The sequence below is a fragment of the Dermacentor variabilis genome, chromosome 4 (genome assembly GCF_050947875.1).
Source record: "Dermacentor variabilis isolate Ectoservices chromosome 4, ASM5094787v1, whole genome shotgun sequence".
In the NCBI taxonomy this organism is placed as follows: Eukaryota; Metazoa; Arthropoda; class Arachnida; order Ixodida; family Ixodidae; genus Dermacentor; species Dermacentor variabilis.
Window position 1 is genome coordinate 72,869,883 of NC_134571.1, and position 18,954 is coordinate 72,888,836.

Below are 18,954 nucleotides of genomic sequence, written 5' to 3' on the forward strand. Positions count from 1 at the left end.
ACCAGTATTCATATGTTATCTTCATCTTTCTGTTCCAAGACTGCATATTTGTTTGCAAGTACCAACCTGAATTTGCCTGCTTTTACCATTACTGCATCCAGGTTGGCCTGTTTCTTCTTAACCAATTTTACTCTTTCTCTCTTCAAATAGAGGTGAATCTTGGCCCTTACTGACCTATGATCACTGCACTTTACCCTACCTAACACTTCTACATCCTGCACTATGCTGGGATCGGCAGAAACTATGAAATTATTTCATTTCTTGTTTCGCCATTAGGGTTTTTCAGGTCCAAGTTTTGTTCTAACGCTTCCTGAAGAAGGTGTTCATTATTCGCAGTTTATTCCTTTCTACGAATTCTACCCGCATCTCTCCTCTAGCATTCCTGGAGTCAACGCCGTAGTTGCCAATTGCTTGTTCACCAGCCTGATTTTTCCCTACTTTTGCGTTGAATTCGCCCATGAATATACCGAGTTTGCACTTTTCTCATCGTTAATTCAACAACTTCACAAAACTGGTCTACTTCCTCATCGTCGTGACTGGACGTTGGAGCCTAGGCTTGTACTACCTTTAATCTATACCTCTTAAGTTTGATTACGACTACTGCTACCCTTTCATTAATGCTGTAGAATTCGTCAATGTTGCCCGCTATGTCCTTATGGGTTAGGAATCCTACCCCGTATTGCTTCTTACCAGGGAAACCTCCATAGCATAGGACATGGCCGTTAATTGGCAATGTGTAAGCCTCAACAGTTCTAATCTCACTAAGGTCGATGATATCACAAACAATGTCTGCTAGTTCCTCAAAGAGTCCTGATAAGCTAGCCTCACTCGAGAGGGTTCGGGTGTTAAACGTTGCAAGGGTCAGTTACCATTGGCGGCCTGTCCGAACACAGATTCTTAGTGCCCTCTGCTGCGTTGTAGGTCTGACCGCCGCCTTGGTTAGGTGCTCCGCAGCTGCTGGGGGCTGAGGGCAATGGGTGAATTGTAGGAATCATGAGGGCGGTAGTGGCCGGATACTGCACCAGGAAGGCCATTTCTTGTCCTGGTGAGGGAGTGTCCTTGTTGAAGCTGAGTGGGCCTTCGTTACCCAGATTAGTATGACATTTAGAGAGAGAGAGAGAGAGAGAGTGAGATAGAGAGAGACGCACGCGTGCGCGTGTGTGCAGGGGGTTCAGTTTCTCGCAGACGACTTACCGGTGCTTTGTTTCTTGACTCCACTGGAAATGGAAAGAACTGGCCAAGACAAGCCGCGCGCACAGATGCGCGTTGACCGTGCCTCGAGGGAGAGCGTGCGACCCATACAGAAATCGGCAATGTCGGCCGCTTCACTCACCTCGTGCGGGAAGAAAGGCGCCTGCAGGGAGACGCTGGCGCCGACGCAGAAGTTGCCCAACGCCAGCAGCGCGAGCACAGCCCGCTCGCGACCAACGCCGGACACGACGAAGACATCTAGCGCCGCAAAGAAACAGAAAAAGTTCGAAAAGAAACATCAGGTCAGCCCGGTCACGTCGAAATCGAATATAAGAACAATGACAATCCAGCAGTGCTAGAACAAGGTCCAATTTCAGTGTTTGCAAAGCGGTGATTATGAGTGCTTAGAAACATTTTTTCTGGACACGACCTTTAATGACACTGTTGTATCTAGGCATGCCATTTCAGACGACCAACGGGTATTCGAGTTCAGGAAGACAAATTGTTCTCTACAAGTTGCGCATTGGTGTAGTAGAATTTGAATTCCCTCGACAGTCTGCAAACAGAGACAAGAGAGCGCATACCCAGCATGGCAGCGGGTTTAGTGCGAGCAGTAAAGCGCAAGGTTGTACCAAAAAGTACACTGAGACCACTGATCTCACAGACCTTGCACAATGGTACAGAATCTACAGAATAAGAAAAAGAAATGCCTGCTCTTTTCCGTGTGAAAGTCATGACTTTGGTATCAGAAGCATTCAGAGTGAGGTTATCTTTGCACCACTCAGAAAAGGAAACCACGTCAGACTGCAGGATGCGACCTCCATCAAAAGTATGAATTTCCTTAAAAATCTTGGTGTCATCAGCATATCGAAGGAACGAAGTATTGCGAATAGTGGAACGAGCGTCATAAATAAGAATGAAAAGGAGTTGTCCTAATACTGATCCTTGAGGGACGCCGTTAGTTGCCGTGTAAAAGGATGCTTGGCCATTGACGTTACCTTAACATGATCGATCAAGAAGACAATTGTGCAGGAGATTGACGAGTCAACACCAAAGTGCGTAAGCTTTACCAGAAGCATTGAGTAGCTGACTTCAACACAAGCTTTGCCGAGGTCACAATAAATGATGTCAACTTGCCCCCTTTGTAGTTCCGGCGCAAGATCTGCGTCATGAAACATGCGAAATTTATGAGAACGTAACGGCCGGTGAGAAATCCATGCTGATTCGTAATCAATGACTCCTTCGCAGCTAAATACAACCTGTTTCGAAGAGCAAGCTCAAAAACCATAGAAGTGGCACAGATAAGAGATATCGGGCGATAATTCGGGACATCGGTTTCACAGCCAGATTTAAATAATTAAATAGTTCTTTACCGCATGTTATTGCTCGTTGTTTCTTCTTGTTTGCTTGTGCTTACTTGTATCATCTTGTCATTTTACATTGTTTTGTAGTTTGGTGATTTGTATTGATCTGATTTGTTAATTAGAGTATTGTATTTGTATTGGTACATTATATAACTCCATGTATAAGTGTACCTTTTCACAAAAATGTTTTTTGCCACTCCCCTCTCTAATGCTTCGGCCCTGAGGGTAAAATAAATAAATAAATAAATAAATAAATAAATAAATAAATAAATAAATAAATAAACGAACAGTTTTCCCCATGTGAGGGAAAGTGCGGATATTCAAAGAGTTATTAAATATAGACCTCAATACGGGGGCAATTATACTGCCGTAAGCTTTTAGAATTGCGGAAGGCATTCCATCAGGGCCGCAGGATAGGGAAGGCTTCAAGCACTTGAGGCATTCGCTGATGATCTTTTCCTCAAACACAGAACTAGAAGCAAGAACCGTCACGTGCGGCTGGCTGACACAAGCGCTGAAACCTGAAGCTTTATCTAAGGATGAGAAATGGGCAGCAAGACATTCAGCGACTGCTTGGACTTCTACGCCGCTAGAGTCGAGCAGGCGAGAGCACTCCACGTTCACCAGAGCGCTCGCGGATATGCTTACAAAATCCTGCCGACCGGTGCGAGGCGCTCCTCACCAAGAACGCAATAATATGATACGTTATCCGCTTATGCAGGTGTTTGTGGAGAGTTCGAAAAAAGAAATTCTTCCATCCACTCATTAGTCACAACAGGATCTCTATACTTCCGGTGCGTGCGATCTTTATGCTTTAGGGCATTTATGATTTCAGAAGAGAATCAGTGGGGATATTTATAGCGTTTTGGTTTGTACTGAGGAATTTGCGCAATACTGCTCAAAATGAGCTCGGTAAACTTATCTACTTAGCCATCAACATTGTTTTTGTAATAATAATAATAATAATAATAATAATAATAATAATAATAATAATAATAATAATAATAATAATAATAATAATAATAATAATAATAATAATAATAATAATAATAATAATAATAATAATAATAATAATAATAATAATAATAATAATAATAATAATAATAATAATAATAATAATAATAATAATAATAATAATAAAAGGAAAAGAAGGCAGGATGATTGTGACGGTTTCGCGAAAATTGCCATTTTCCGTCGCTCACACGGCCACAAGAACTGCCCATGTATTTACCGGTACTTTACACGGGTTTAAGATTCAAAATTTCGCGCAGCACGAACAGTCCAAAAGCGAATTCATGTTAACTGACAGGGGTGTTTTACGTCCCAGATTGGCTGCAAGGCGGCCCGTAGTAGACGAAAAGAGGTATTTGTCTCGCATTTGACCTACATGATAACTATATTAGCTATAAGAATCCCCCACGAAAGCTTGAAAAGCTGGTGACCGCTCCTGCTGCAGCACGTCGAAAACGTGCTGAACCAGGAGGCATGCGCCTCCCAGGAGGCTTGGACTCGGGTCTTGGTTTCTTTCGGAATAATAGCTCATTTCTCTCTTTCTAGCGTTCTTAAGAGAGAGATATACTGAACTAAATAAAAATTTGGAACCTGTGGAATACTTAAACTGCATGAGATACAGTGTAAAAAAGTCAATGCTAACAAAAATCAACTAAAGAAAAGAAAACAGCGCATCGGCAGAATCAGTGCTCTCATTTTTCTTTCCTATTCCTTTTCTTTTTTGAGCCTGTATTGATTGTCTTTCTCTGCTCTTTTTACAAATGTATGGGAACGATTGCATATGACGATACCTAGGGAAGAAAACTTATCACTAAAACCAAGTTTTCAGTATGCAGCAAGTATACAGAGGGCACGAGATGCTTCACTACCCGTTTTTGTGAGCAACTCAAGAATGGCGTCACTGCAGGTCACTACCACACGCTACGCCAGCGGTGGGTTTTTTTTTTTTTGCAGTCAACAACCTCCAGACGCTACATCGTGTTAATACAATTGACAATGTATTGACAAATAAACTTTGAAACTTAAGAAAAAAGAAGGATGCGTGACAATTTTATATTATAATTTTATAATTTTAACAGGGCGGTGCACTTGGACGCAGATATTAAGACACTTTGATGTAAATAATCGTTCAAGATTTTCTGGTTTGATTCCTTGCGCCTGCCAGGCTGATTCACTGTTCAACTTTCAGAATATAGTTAGGACCGGTGAACGTCGCAGTAAGTAAGCTGGCGATGGCCTGTGACGTGGGAATAAAATTAATACTTATTCACGCCAACTTCGCGTATTTTCATGTGTGCGCATTTTTTATAGCCTGTACTTGGAGTGTCCGTGGTCTTAACTTGGTGATCTAGGCTTCATGTTCTTTTCATGCTCTTTCATCGCTTTTCATGCCCACTAACGCAAGTTTCCAAGCGCCTAGCTTGCGTATGCAAACCTTCTTGGTCCGTAGCGAAATTACATGGCCTCCCCCGCATGATGAACGTATCTTTAGGCATTTGGTGGTTCTTCATTAGGGTAAAAAGCAGGTAAAGCAGTATAGCGATTCCAGCAAAAAAAAAGGAAAAAAAAATGCCTGTGCCTTTGATCGCCGCCAGTCTCACCTCTATCGAAGTGCCGAATAAGGTTTCTATTTTTTTTTTCATGGCACTTGAACCAATTCTGACAGCCAAACAATACCAAATAACCTCGCAGCAGCAGCATACTGGCGGGTTGCTACACATACGAAATACGAGTGACCACAGTCACAGGTGTAAATATGCCAAGACTAAATGCACCCGTAAGTGGTCGAGCCAGAGGGGTAGTCGGATATAGCGTCCGTTACTCGAACATTTTATGAACGGCATGGCACTGTGCTAACAGCACCGACTCGGAGTGAGCTTGGCAGCGGTGTGGCGATGCATCACGACCGGTGATATATAGTGTAAACGGCGCCTTAACGAAGTTAACGAATCTATATATCTAAGGACGAACTGCAGACGGAATCAACAAGGTGGTAGATTTTTGGTTTGTCCTTGCGTATGTTAGCGCACTTCGAGACCAGCCGTCTGCACTATAAAGTCGAATTACTCACTCACCATTTAGAATCCTCACCTTTGGAACGAAGACGCGACGATTCGCAGACCACACCTCCTCCAACGTCGCTTTGTGTAGCATTCAGTCCTTTCCGATGGCTTAAATCCAAGCGATACTCCGATTCCTTTGGCGTTGGTGTCGACCTGATTATTTCGAAGGAGGCGTCGGATTCAGTACGACCCGACGTGTTTCCTTGGGTGGTCAGCGGTCGCTTGCTCCAGCTTCGCGCGATGTTTCCGTTCTTGTGTCCGTGCGACGCCATGGCCGGTGAAGGGTTAACAGCTAAGGGGGCGGTTGCTGGGCAGAAAGGCTACACCCTCGCATCTGCTATGACAGAGAAGGCAACAGTGGGAAAGGCCTTCGGGCGCGTCAGCGCCATCGTTTCAGCAGCGACAGAACATTTTATTGCGAACAACCAAGCCGGGTTGCCAAAACCAACGGGCGAATTCACTCAACGAAGTCCTCACTTTTTTTTTTGCCTTTTTATCACTTTATCTGATATATGTTTGTGTTGCTGCTTTGCAAATCGCTGTTATCCTGTGGGCTTGCTTTCCGAATTTCAGGGCTTTCAGAAGAGCTTTCAGATGAAGGTATAGATTATGGTTAGCCGCTCGGACATTACAAGTGCGATAACAACGTAACAATAAAATATTTAGCAATCTTACACGTTCTAGGTCATCAGACGACTAACGATCTCGTGCAAGACTATAGCCATTGCATTAGCAAAATACGTTGGTGCTCTCCTAACAGCGCTGATCTTACGCAATTACTACAGAGAATTTATTGCTGCGCTCACTCAGTCTTCGCACTTTTTCGTGTCGGGATTTTCCTGGGTACGTCAAGCGCAAATCACTGTCTGTCATTTAATTTACACAAATTAATTGAACAAACCCGCAAGAAATGTTACGGACATTGACTTCATCCACTGCACTTACCTGACGCAAGCGCCAGAGCATTAGCACTCCGAAAAGTTGTTTACCGCCCACTGTCGTTGGCTGGAGCAAAACATCTACGCTTTCTACGAAGTCCACAGCAAGTCAAGGGGTAAACATTGGCAAACGAACCATATCTGTCTGCGCGTATCAGATCGCCCTCACTGGCCGTAGATGAGCAAACTTGTGCCTCGTTCGGTGCGTGTGATTGCTTGCTAGACACAGCGAGGGTAGCCTGCCAATGTCTCAGCATCTATGCTTTCTACATATACGACGATTCTTTGGAAAGGAATTAATATATGCACATTGTAAACGAAAGATGTTCCTGAAATCTGTTGACAGATGTCGTTGTTTTGCGCTTGATCTGTGAGCCACTGTAGCTCCGTACTTGACAGTATGACTATTACTGCTGTAGCAAATAAATCAATAAATATATCCAGTCAAGTAATGGATTGCTTGGTGTAAAGTACGTCAATTTATTTTATTTTCAAGAGCCTCGTGAGGAATATTTGATGCTGTGGGAGAGCGGCCGCTCTAGTAAGTATGAAAAATTGCAGTATATAGTATCCCCGGTGTGTAAAAAAATAAAGGCATCATTCGTGGTTTGCCTCCTCAGGGCGCTGAAGCTATAGGGCTGAGGTTGGCTGCTATCTCCCGTTCACAGAGCTCCAGATTGCAAAATAAAAGCCATCACGAGGGTTGAAGTCGTAAGTGGTCCGGATTATTCACTGTAAATTCGGCAGGTTACACTCTGCGTAAAATTTGCGCGCTTTAAGCTTGCAGTGAGCCCCTGAGAAGTCTGCAATGACGATTAAAGCAAAATTGCAGTATTGATAGGGTGCTTGCATTCACCTTTCACACAATTGCCGCACTGCATGCTGATTGCTTGAGTTGTCCACATCTTACGACCTAGCTGTCCTCTCCGTCGCTTGACGCACATCTTGCAGGATATACAAGAGGACTTAGGCGAATAATTCATCTCTAGAGAAACAGCGCAATGATGCACTAGAGGAAAAGTAGTATATTCGCGCAGTTTCTTTCAAAATGCAAGTATACCAACCGGCCCACGATACATCTGAAGAAAATCGTCAAGACATCGTAGTAAAGGTAACTTTTTTTTTTTATTCAGGGTGATTCGAAGCGGCTCTCGCCGCCTCTTGCAGAACGTAGCAAAACAGATGCTTACGCCTTTTGAAGGCTCCTGTTTTTTTTTTTTTCCATCATCTCCAACTGCTTCTCTCTCTCTCTTTTTTCTTCCTTCGATTTTTACTTTGGTTCACGCCAACAGCACGGCTAGCGTATTTCGGAGCCGTTTTAGAGACGGAGCTCCTCTTCGTGGACGTGCCATTGCAGGGCGGAAGCAAGAGAACAGGCGTGCTTCGAGGTTCGCCGTTCAAACGGCGTTGCCCTGAACACCGGATGATGAGGACGACGAACGAAGCGTTGGCTTGTCGTCGCCCACGGCGTCCGAGTTCTTGTCCTGGCTACCCGTGGAGCGGCCTATGCGCGGTGTGAACGGTGTCCTGCCAATCCTGGGAGTGAAGGCCCCTCGCCCGATGCGCGGCGTGAAAGAGCCGCGCTTGGGGTCGTCCATGAACGAGGCCACCTCGAGGCTGGTGTCCCAGCCAGAGTCGACTTCCTCGCCGTAACCGGAGCCTATGGACCTCCTCTTACCTGCGTGGAAAGAAAAGTCGATAGCTCAGCGCAGCGTGACGATGCGTCTTCTCCGATCGCACACAACCTATAGAAAAGACGTTAGTGTCACCTTCTTCGTCGCTGAATCGTGCCAGCTCTTGTACGAAGGCCGTTGAGCGTTGCTCCCATATACAGGAACTGGTAAACCAAGAGCGGTGGCGTTTGCATTTTTGTGGTAGACTGTACAAGTGAGTCGTTTTGCCTCATTTTAGTGGTGGAGATTAGCTTCACCTGTATCTGAAGAGCTAATTATCAGTCAATTCGCTAGGGGGTTGCACGGGAAAGAAAGACCATGAGTCTTCTTTCCCATGACTCCCTTAACAACTAACTCTCAGACCGATTGCAGATCCCTTGAAGTGGTTCAAACAGCTGCATTATAGTCATACTGTTGTACGGCTTCGCATTCCTTTTACCGACTGACACAGCCTGCCCGATGCGTCACCGGAATAGCAGAGCTTGAACAGCGGCCCTGCTCATTGGGTCGGATTGGCCAACCTTATTTACTCCTTTGCTAGTACACAGAGGTACAGGTGAACACTTCTTAGTTATATATAGTACAAGATTTGAAGCACTAATATCCATGGCAACGTTACTGTCCAGTACTCCTGTAAATGGTTAAATCATTATTGTCTCTTCGAGCACGAGAGCTGCTTTAGTAGACAGGTTACTCGACGGCAGAGTTCACTAACTTACCTAGCCTGGGCACGAATGTTCCCCTTCCATTGCGGATAACGGGGACCAGCTGCCGGGAGTAGGGTGAGTAGGACCAGTCGAGGTCGGCCCAGGCCGCCTGGTGGGAACGCGACGATCCACTGTCCTCCTTGTGCACGCCGTCATCGGGCCGGCCCACCGACCTGCGAGGCCAGTCGAGCATGTTATCGACTCGCGTTCAAGTTGCACTGTTGTGGCGGAATTGTCGAATTATTTTACCTCTTAAACATTTAAACCCTATCTGTTCTTTTTTGTAATTTTGTTTCTGAACAGTCCACAGTGACAAAATAAATGTCATCAATTTACATTTGAAATACGTATTATATTCGGTTCAGAACAACATTCATTTGGGCTAGATGGTGCTTGCTTGAATTAGGAAGGAACAGCGCCAACTGAAACGACCACCAGAGGGAGAACGACGCTTGCCCTGTGTCTATCTCCCTCTCGTGGTCGTCTTAGTTGGCGCTCTTCCTTCCTAATTCACGTATTATACTATTATCGGAATGCTGCTGCCATGCTGATACCATCCTGCCACTGCCATAAATCTGGAAACTGTAACCTTTTCATAAGCAGCTGAACGGCATAGCCACTGAATAACCAGAGCATAGGGTCTGAAATTATCGGTGGGTATTTTAATTCAAATAATTAGCGGTTTATTTGCCTTGTGGTATAGAAGTGAGCACCCAGACTGCAGAAACAACCGCGAGTCTTTAGGATTCGAATACTGCTTACGGACATTCTTCCGCAAGTACTTGTTATGGATCTGGTGGGCGCGTCTTCGCGTATACAAGACGGAGATTAATCTCTCTCAACATTACTCTAATCGCAGGAACAGCCACTGGTAGCAATGCGCTCATATGATTTGGAAGCGCTCAGTGAACTGCTAAGTGGATCTGCCTGGACGTATCTGGAAACCATATGACAGGCCCGCTTTCGGAAAGCTATAGTCGATATTTTCGTCCCATCAGGAAGAGAGAGTGGAAGGAGTTTATTTACACAAAGGCAGAGGGTTATGCCTGAGTTTTAGCTTCATCTGGCGGGCTATCATTTACTGAAAAAAAAAAAGGCTACGGCTAATAAAATAAATGATGAGTGATGGCGATGAAGAGGAGAGGCGTATATACGAGTCAACTGCGTTGTTTTGAGGCAGCAACAGCAACTGCGTTGCGACATCTGTAATGCAGTGTGTCTAATCCAGTGGCTTGAAAAAGAAATACTTGAGTAGGGATTACAATCACGGCTGCGGGGTGTAATAGAGAAATTTCATCACTACCTGCGCTTACGGCCAATGCGAGGCGTGAAGGTGTTGCTGCGACGCTTGTAGGGCAACAGGAGGAAGGCCCAGTTACCAGACGTTGCGGAGTCCGTGTCCAGAGTGATCAGATCATCCGGACTGAGCTCGTGGGCCGCTGCCGACCTTCCGACCCTCGGGAAGGGAATGAGGCCTTGCCGCTTCTGCAGCTCACCCCAACGGCCACCTGCCAGGGACCACGAGTCTTCGTCGTAGAAGGACTCGTGACCTGAGGACCAAGACCACGCACAGTCGAAGTGCGGCTAAGAGCAAGGGAGAGATGCTGACTCAAATAAATAAAAAAAAGAAACCTGGTACAAGCTTGAAGCGATTCGCAGAGTCTCGTTAATACCCGTAGCTCTCAAGAAGACTAGAAGTGGCGTGGTTCTGGGCAGTCTTTGCAGGATTTAAATATCACGCAGCTTGCGGAACGGGTGGCTCGAGCGTCGTGTGCACTTCGTGCAATGTCTGTCATGTCCTGAAATTTTGGACATTGTCCTATTCGGCTATCTCTCGAACCACAACGCAGTGCACAAGAGTAACTCAACGGGCAGCACTAAAGATACTACTATATTTCAGAAGACCGCTGCAATCTCAATGACATCGAGTTAGCAACGTCGAGGACGCACGCACTTTCATTAACACAAGTGCTTACGGCACTGAGTCGTAACGCCTTTGCTGCGTCATAGCAGAATTTTCGTCAGGATTCAAAATGTGCTAAACTGCAGCAGGAAAGTTAAGAATAAGTGCCGCAAATACATACGTTGTTAGAAGGGTGTACCCTCACGACGTTGATAACATAAAATTGATGGAATTTGGGCGCCGTTTTGAAATATTGTTTTTAATATGCAGTCCATTGAGTGTAGCTGATTCATTCCGGTGAAGTTTGACAGCTGGTAGCAGGCGCAATGTCTAAAATGTCTGGGTATGATTTCGTGCTGAAACGGTCTTCCATAAGCGAGCCCTACACGGCCTAGAAACGTAAAGCTAGATTTTGCGCGACTGGAACGGTGAACTGAGCTGCGGCTACGAAGAAACCTCGAAACAGACTTTATGCGACTCGCCTTCCTAAGAGTTCTTCAGAGACTAGAATTTCTCTCCGAGCCTGACATATATACCCGATTGTGTAAAAAGCCACAAGACCATCTTGTCAGCTTCAGAAACCGATGGACATGACTGGCCACCTTATATTCAGTCATGAAGCACTCGAAAACTGCATCTTACTCCTGTAGTCTATGTAACCCCTTTCATTCATTCCCTTCATCTGGTGTGCGGTATCCTACAGTACGCAGTCATGGGTGGTTCCTCGTGTCCATATGGATATGGCCCATATGGCTAAGGTATATGAAACCCGGTTCATGAAGCTACTGAACTCCGAGTTTTACCGTAAACTTTCTTTCTACATTTTACTCAAACATTTCTCGATAATCGGCGAACACAGTAAAGAGCTAGGAAGGAAAAAAAATTAAGTAATCGCTTGTAATCCTTTACTGGCTTTGCTGCGTGTAAGCTGGAAACTGTTCACCAGGATAGTGACAAATGCTTAAGAACAACAGTGACGTTTTCCTGGAATTATGGTGAACGAAATGAGTTCAGACGACGGTTGTGTTGCATAGGCGATCATATAGCATGGCGTGCACGTTCGGTAGTCGTTGCCCCTCAATCCTTCTGAAGAAGGTAACAGTAGGTTTCACTTTACGCTAGTCAAACTGGTGTCTAGTAAGGAGGCAATTAGTAAGCGTACAACTTTTTTTTCTGACTACTTCGGGCCCTCCAGAAAACGCTGTCGTCTAGGCTGCCAAGTAGCTTCTTTCCTCTTAGGCGGGGATCCACTAGGTGAAGCAAGAGTTTTAAAAGAAAATATTGTCCTCCACCAACTCCTTTGTGTGGCACCTTTTCCTCCCATTACTTAATCCCCCTCCACGATGAAGTCCATCCCTCTATGCCACCTCGCTTGAAACAGGGGTGCAATATATATTATGATGCGTTCGTTCACAGTCGTTCATATGCTGCTAACAGTGTACAGATACAAGAAAATGAAGGACGCCTCAGCTTCGCCTTTAAGAGTGGAACGCGATAGCATTCAAAGACGCCTGAGTTCTTTTCATTCTTCTCCTGAAACTGCAGCTTATGTAACCGTAATGCTTACGGGGAAACGCTGGCGGCGAACGCTATGCACGAAGGCAAGCTTTCTGGTAGAAACGCGGCCTCTTGCGTGGTTCAATCTCCTGTTATTGTTTCGCACTTTCGATATTTCAGTCTAGAGGAGCTAACATAAAAGATATGCACTGTCGGCGTTTTTTTTTTTTCATTACATGTGTTTGTGGGCTGCCGTTCTCAATATTACGAGTAATAACTTTGCTAAGAATTAAAGACAATGTATGAGCAACATTGGCGGTAGAATAGCGGTTCGGTATGTGTGTGGTTCAACAAACGAATTTTCCGTGGCGACGTCCGATGCCGGACGAAGAACTCGGTGCGTCGGACGCCGACGCCGGATTTTCTGCTACACGGGACCCTTAACGCTATTGCATTAAAACGAGTGGTACCGCGTGGACAATTTATCTGTGAACGTTGCTTTCAATATAGCTAGTTGATCTTTCAGCGCTCGTGGCATTGCAGCGAAGTCAGCAGAGGGAATTTTTAGCCTTCGTGATCGGGCGCAAGCCATGGTCGCATGACAATTCTCTTGCTCAAAGAGAAAAGACCGTGAACCTTTGATTTCCCTTTGAGGGAGGGCAAGTAAAAAAAAAATTTGCTTTGAAGCTTTAAATTTGTCTGTTTTGCTTCTATTCGTTTACTGACACCGTTACGACCTTTCGGAGCCGAAACAGCACTCACTTTTCACCATTTCGCAGGGTAGCCAATCAGACTCTGATTAACCTCACCGCCTTTCCTGTACTTCGGAGTCTCTTCAACGACTCCGAATTGAAACAAAATGCGTTCTCCTGAAGACTAGCAACGCACACCTCTCTTGCCACGGATTTGCGTGCCACCAAAGCTTTTAAACACAAGTCCCACTACAATGACAGCTACCTGTTTTGTAATTCGCGCCTTTGCGAATCCCATATATCTTAGGAGTAGGTGCATAGGAGGTACCACTAACGACATCACTTGACAGCAAGCAACGGTCCACAAAATGCATGTGGCAATTGCGATATCAGCTGGAGCACGCTCGCTTACCGGCTGCAGCCAAGATGACATAGGCCAGTAGCAGCTGGACACAGGATGCCCAGACTATTGTAAGCCGCATCTCTGCCGATAGAACTGGTTGACGCAGTCAGTGATACAGCAGCCCTTCGAGCTTCTGCCCTTTCACGCGCCCTATCTGCACAGACCTCCGTGCTGCCGTCGACCTGCGACTGTCTTCGTATCCTACACCCACAGCGTTATGAAGACGTGACCACAGCGGGTACGACACAACGTTTCTGGGTGCGCTGTCGTGCTCGGGGGGACGAGGCAGCGGACAGCGTACGAGGCTTTGCCACCACGACCATCGCGCTTTTATATACGCACCGAACAGCACCGGAGGAGTGGTCCGCCCAAGACCGTTAGACCGCCCCCTTGCCCCCGCTATACAGCAGCGACGGGCAACTTGTGTGATCCCATTTAGGCCTCGGCGCCTCTGCAGATCACGCAGCCGGGGCCTGATGCGTGGATGACCCGCGGAGCCAAATGAAAATCAATTTTCGGGGTTGCGAGAGAGCCATGCGACATACGGGAGACCGGTCCGCGGATGGGATCTATGCTTCATTCCTGATATTGTGTCGCCGGCTTCACCGTCGGCGCGGGGACGACGGCCACTGCCAAGACGCTCGCAGCGTGTGGGAAGGGATTAGCCGGACCTGGCCAGCGATCATCGCCAAAGTGGATCAACGGCGGGCTTGCTTTTTGTCTACTCACTATACTACACCCCCTTCGCACTGTGCGAGGGACGTGCTGCCCCTGCTGCTACTCCTAAGGTTTGTCTTTGTAGGTTTGCTTGCTTTTCTCCGACTCGGCGCTGTTGCAGCGTCCTCTTTCGGAGCGTCTGTAACGTCTGCGACGAGAGGCAGGCGCCCTCCCATTGGGCTGTGCGGCACTGTGACGTCACTGAGAAGAGAGAAGAGTGCGTCCAATAGCGTCGTTATCTGAAGGAGCTTAGGAGTAAATCCTGCGTGGCCGCTTTTCTGATTCAGATGACCTTTTGGGAGCTAACGGCGGAGCGAGAAACGTTAGAGATGCGTGGGAGCCTGGGCCTGCGAGACGTAAACTATTTGACGTAGTTGGTCACTATGACACCAGCAGAATGCAGTGAACCCTACGCAGCTATCTTCTCGAGGGATTAACAGCTAAAGGGTTGGAATTCTGTGCAATTTAATAAGGTGTACACTTGACACTCGGCACCTCACGTAAGCTTTCTTTATATTTTTTTGACGCTGAGCGCTCGCAGCAATACAGGAGCGTTCATATCCAAACTGGCAAAGAAGGGAAAAACAGTAAGTGCGGTGTGCAACCATCGTCGGCACGCGGCATTACTTTACCTTCGCAGATTGGCTTTTATTCTACACATCTACATTGAAATAGTATTTCCATCTTATTCATTATGAAATCTGATGCACTGCACGAGCCCTTCTGCCTCCAGCCCTCATAATAAAATAAAATATTCATGTTATATCTTTCAATTGTAATAATTAGCGTAATTCATTGCTTTCTTCTGTTTTGACTAACAATGTTCTGTTGTTTTGATTGCTACCCACTCCTGTATGAGCCTGTAAAAAGGCTTACAGTATTGCTGAATAAATAAATAATAAATACATACTCGATCGCTGCGGCCAGGGGTTGAACCAGTGACATCGTGCTCGGCATGCAGCAGAGCACCATAGTCACTGTCCTGCGCGTAGAAGAAAGGCTGGCTGCGTAATAGACGGAGTATTTGGCTAGATTGTTGCGTGAGCACAAAGCGACTGACGTACCAAGCATATGCATACGTTGAATTCGTCGTGGTTGCCGAGATCGAATGTACTTGCGAGGCCGGGCTGGCTGTTCGGAGGGACCCGCAAGCAAAAGCATGCCGAGCCCTCATCCAATTGGCAGAGAAGAAACAGGACAACTTCTTATGGCGTGTCATTAAATATGTCAACATATCGCTTTATTTTAATGCAAATAAATGTTTAATAGAGTTACAGTCACTATTATTTTGTTCTTCTCATAGACATAAATACACTTTCCATAGGTACATGGTATTACACCAGGCTGTCGGGAACTTTGTTTCGTCGTGCACATGAATCACTCTTCTCGTTCTTTGTCCGTAACTGTACACAAGCTTCCGTCGGTTTGCGAACGTGAGTGGACACTTTTGCAGTCGTAGTCACGAACATTTGATAAGAGTTGTCAGTGATAATTCACACGACAGTGGTCACGTGTGACCACAAAGTGACGTGAGAACAAATTTCATGTTATTCTATGGGTCGAACAGGTACAGGCATTGAGCATTGATTTGGTGAATAAACTAGACTTGTTTTAGGAGACGACAGCCCTTACAAACATACATATTATGAGTATACAGGCCACTTCCTATGTTCCTGATCATTAACTATTAGTTCGCTTTATAGAAGTGGCCACGGATAAACTAAGCAAGGTAGTAAAAAGAACGCACAAAAATATCTCGATATGAATCGCTTATATGCTGCTGCTGAACAGATTAGACCAATGACTAAGTGAAACAGTAGGTAGGAGCTAACAGCTTACGGGTTTCACTGAGAAGTCTGCTTTTAAAGACAAACTAACGACCCTAGAGAATAACATGAACGCTTTGTTTCCGTTGCAGTGCAGAAAAAAAAAAGAAAGGAAACTATAAGCACAGTTGTTGCACACTGCCTTCATGTCACACCAGTGTGTCCAAGACATGGCTGACCTCCTCGAAACTGTACATGGAGCTGACGCCTGTGTCTGAGCTCGAGTCCTGCGCATCAAGACAGCAGCGAGCGGAGGACGTCACTGAAGACGACGCAGCGGCTGCGACAGGCACCGGCGCAGTCACCGACAGCATGACACCCGGCCTCGGCGGCGCCGGGGGCTCGACGGGTCGGCACCTTCTGACCAGTATCTCACCCTCCTCCCGCTCCACGACCCTCAGCTGTTCTTCCAGCTGCACCGCCATATTTCTCTTGTCTTCCAGCACGTGATCCAAGTCCCTCAGCGCGCGCTCATTTCGTTCAAGCGCTTCCTCCTGCGACCGTGACAGCTCCTCCATCCTCTCCTGCTCTTCTCTGGCCGCGTTCAGTTGCTCCTGGGAGCGCCTCCTCTCCTCTTCCTGCTGCCAGGTGCACTGACGCAGTTCGGCGCTGAGCCTCTGTACCTTCTCCTCTTCGGCGGTGATGCGGCGGCACATCTGGAGGACGCGGTCGTACGCCTCGAGCGTGGCCTGGTACGTCTGCAGGGACTCCTCTTCGCAGGCCTCCGGTCGGTAACCGTCCAGCATGTAGTCGGGCCCCATCTGTCTCACTCGCATCGCGTGCATCTTGGCCTCGTGGTGCTCGATCTCGGCGTCTCGGCTCGCCAGCAGCGCCGCCTGGCGCTCCAGGGTCTCGCTCTGGCAGATCACCCGCTTCACTAGCTCGGCAAGCTCTTCGCTCTGCAGGACGGCGTGCTCCTGTTGTCCCCCGCGTTGATTCTGGGACGAGGAGAGCAACCCGGCGCTAGCAGAAAGCTTCCGTGGGTGCACCGTGCGAAGCAGGCGCGGGGAGGCGCTCGACGACGTCGTGGTCGTCGAACTAGAGCCGCCGGACGCCTGACCTCTCCGATGGTGGCCATGGTGGTGATGGCGGCGCCTGTGATGGTGCCGCGGCGGCTCGGCGACGCACGAGTCCGACGTGGGCGAAGACGTGGTCGAGGACCAGCAGCGGACGCGTCGTAGGCTCAGCCTGACGTCGTCCTCGCTGTTCCACAGCTTGAGGATGCGCGAGTCGCCCTCGAGTCGACGCTCGATGCCCCTAGGGCAGACCTCGACCAGCGCGTACTGCAGCGGGTCACCGCCGTGGTAGACCGCCTGGATTCCGGACTTTCGGGACGAGCGGCTCGAGGCGAGCAGAGCGCGCACCACTTCTTCGCACGTGGTCCTGCGGCCGACGCCGGTGACCCACTTCTGGACACCGCCTACCCAGACGGGGATCTCGGCTCCCATGACGGCGGCGCATAGGGCTACCCGCTCCTCCTGCTTCGTCGCACAGCCACCGGGGGGTCCTGGAAAGAGCATTGAAAGAGACCCATGAGCTTGCGCGTGCTTCACGTGCTACAGCAGTAACGTGATAAAATTTCTGACGCGTTCGCAAGGAACAGTCAAAGCACTTTTTTTGCTAAGTGGAGCGCAGAAGCGTAGCGAGAAAAGGAGACGTGGACAGGTAAGGCGCTCACTTGCAACTAAACATATCTTCAGAGACAAACCAGCAGGGAAGGTTATTGCGCATGCGCTGTCATCGATACTTGTCAAAAATGTTAAGATCTTTATATATATATACATAAAATTCGCCTAACGGGGCATGCATCACTACATCAGTAATGACAGCTACAGTGTAGGTGATAGCAACAACGGCACGTGCAGGTGGCCTGACAGAAGTCATTAAAAACAACTTCGGGTGGAAAGGGAGAGAGCAGGGGGCGTAGAAACTTCAGCCAAGGGCGAGGAACGTAAATTCCGTATCCATAGGATGCATTGACGGGACACTAATACAAAGGAACGTGTATGTGACCAGCCTCGAGGATTTCCCTTTCGAATCTGCCTTCAGATCTACTTATAATCTAGGTTTCATCGAAAAGGGGTTTGCAGCCATAATCCCTGCAGTGCGCAGGAAAGTGTGCGGAGCTGCTGAGGGCCTTTAAAGAAGAATGTTCTTTTAGCCTGTCATTTACACAGCGCCCCGTCTGCCCAATGTAAGCTTTCCCACAGTCGAGTGGTATCTTATATACCACTCGAAATCGCGATTCGACCAAAGACCTCTAACAGAGGAACTTATTTTAAACTGCCGAAATCACAAACCATCGCAGCGGAGGACGACGAGGGCACTGTTGCACTTTTTAAGGGCAACAGTATTGGACAAGCGGCTGTAGCCCGAACAGATGTTGATAGTGCTGCAAGTCCTACTGTGCTGTGTGGTCACGGTATACGGTGACAGTATTTGACTGTGATTGTGTGTCTATGCTTCTTTCTTTCTTTATCTCTACTTTTCTATGCCTTTACGCTCTTGCCCCTCCCCTCTCTCCCCAGCGTAGGGTAGCAAACCGGATCTACCCATCTGGTTAACCTCCATGCATTTCCCCTTTCTTTTGTCTCTCTCTCGGTGGCACAGGAGGCGAGGGGTTTCGTGTGTTTCTTTTCACAGGTCTTGTCCTTATGGACATCCGTAAGGGCGCACAACCGAAAAAGCTTGAGAGCAGCTGTGAAGACGAGTTGAACGCCGTGTTTCTGCCCGATCCCTTTTTATGTTTCGTGAAATCGTGTGGACATATGGCATCACGACAAGCTTATTTGGCCTCAGGCGTGGCATAGCATTGGGTGGAGCCTGCAGCTTCTTTAAAAGAGTTGAACCCACTGCGACTAGCACACTCGAAGGGAATCTCGAGTCTTTCAGACGAGACACTTGTAGGTCAAAACTATGACCGAAACGGTGCGTGCAAGACTTGGCCAGGGATAAATCGACGCACGACA

The 18,954-nt window shown here is 47.4% G+C and overlaps 3 protein-coding genes across 3 annotated transcripts in view; all 3 read right to left on the reverse strand.

Annotated features, from left to right (window-relative positions):
- The window catches only part of LOC142577818 (MFS-type transporter SLC18B1-like), a 29,678-nt gene extending 23,728 nt beyond the window's left edge, over positions 1–5,950 (reverse strand). Inside the window, exons 1-2 of the mRNA XM_075687262.1 lie at positions 5,658–5,950; positions 1,334–1,449 (exon numbers count right to left, since the gene is read on the reverse strand). Coding sequence (XP_075543377.1) covers positions 1,334–1,449; positions 5,658–5,901 — 360 coding nt within the window. The 5' untranslated portion in view covers positions 5,902–5,950. The remainder of the gene's footprint in view (positions 1–1,333; positions 1,450–5,657) is intronic.
- A 1,733-nt stretch (positions 5,951–7,683) lies between these two features.
- LOC142577819 (uncharacterized) lies at positions 7,684–13,734 on the reverse strand. Its single transcript, XM_075687263.1, has 4 exons — positions 13,452–13,734; positions 10,251–10,497; positions 8,960–9,120; positions 7,684–8,245 (listed from the first exon to the last, which is right to left on the reverse strand). Exons 1-4 carry the CDS (start codon positions 13,519–13,521, stop codon positions 7,965–7,967), a joined length of 759 nt encoding a protein of 252 aa, XP_075543378.1. The 5' UTR covers positions 13,522–13,734; the 3' UTR covers positions 7,684–7,964.
- Positions 13,735–15,374: 1,640 nt separating this feature from the next.
- LOC142579360 (ras association domain-containing protein 10) overlaps positions 15,375–18,954 on the reverse strand; it is a 60,810-nt gene continuing 57,230 nt past the window's right edge. The window contains exon 2 of the mRNA XM_075689464.1: positions 15,375–17,492. Coding sequence (XP_075545579.1) covers positions 16,135–17,433 — 1,299 coding nt within the window. The 5' untranslated portion in view covers positions 17,434–17,492 and the 3' untranslated portion in view covers positions 15,375–16,134. The remainder of the gene's footprint in view (positions 17,493–18,954) is intronic.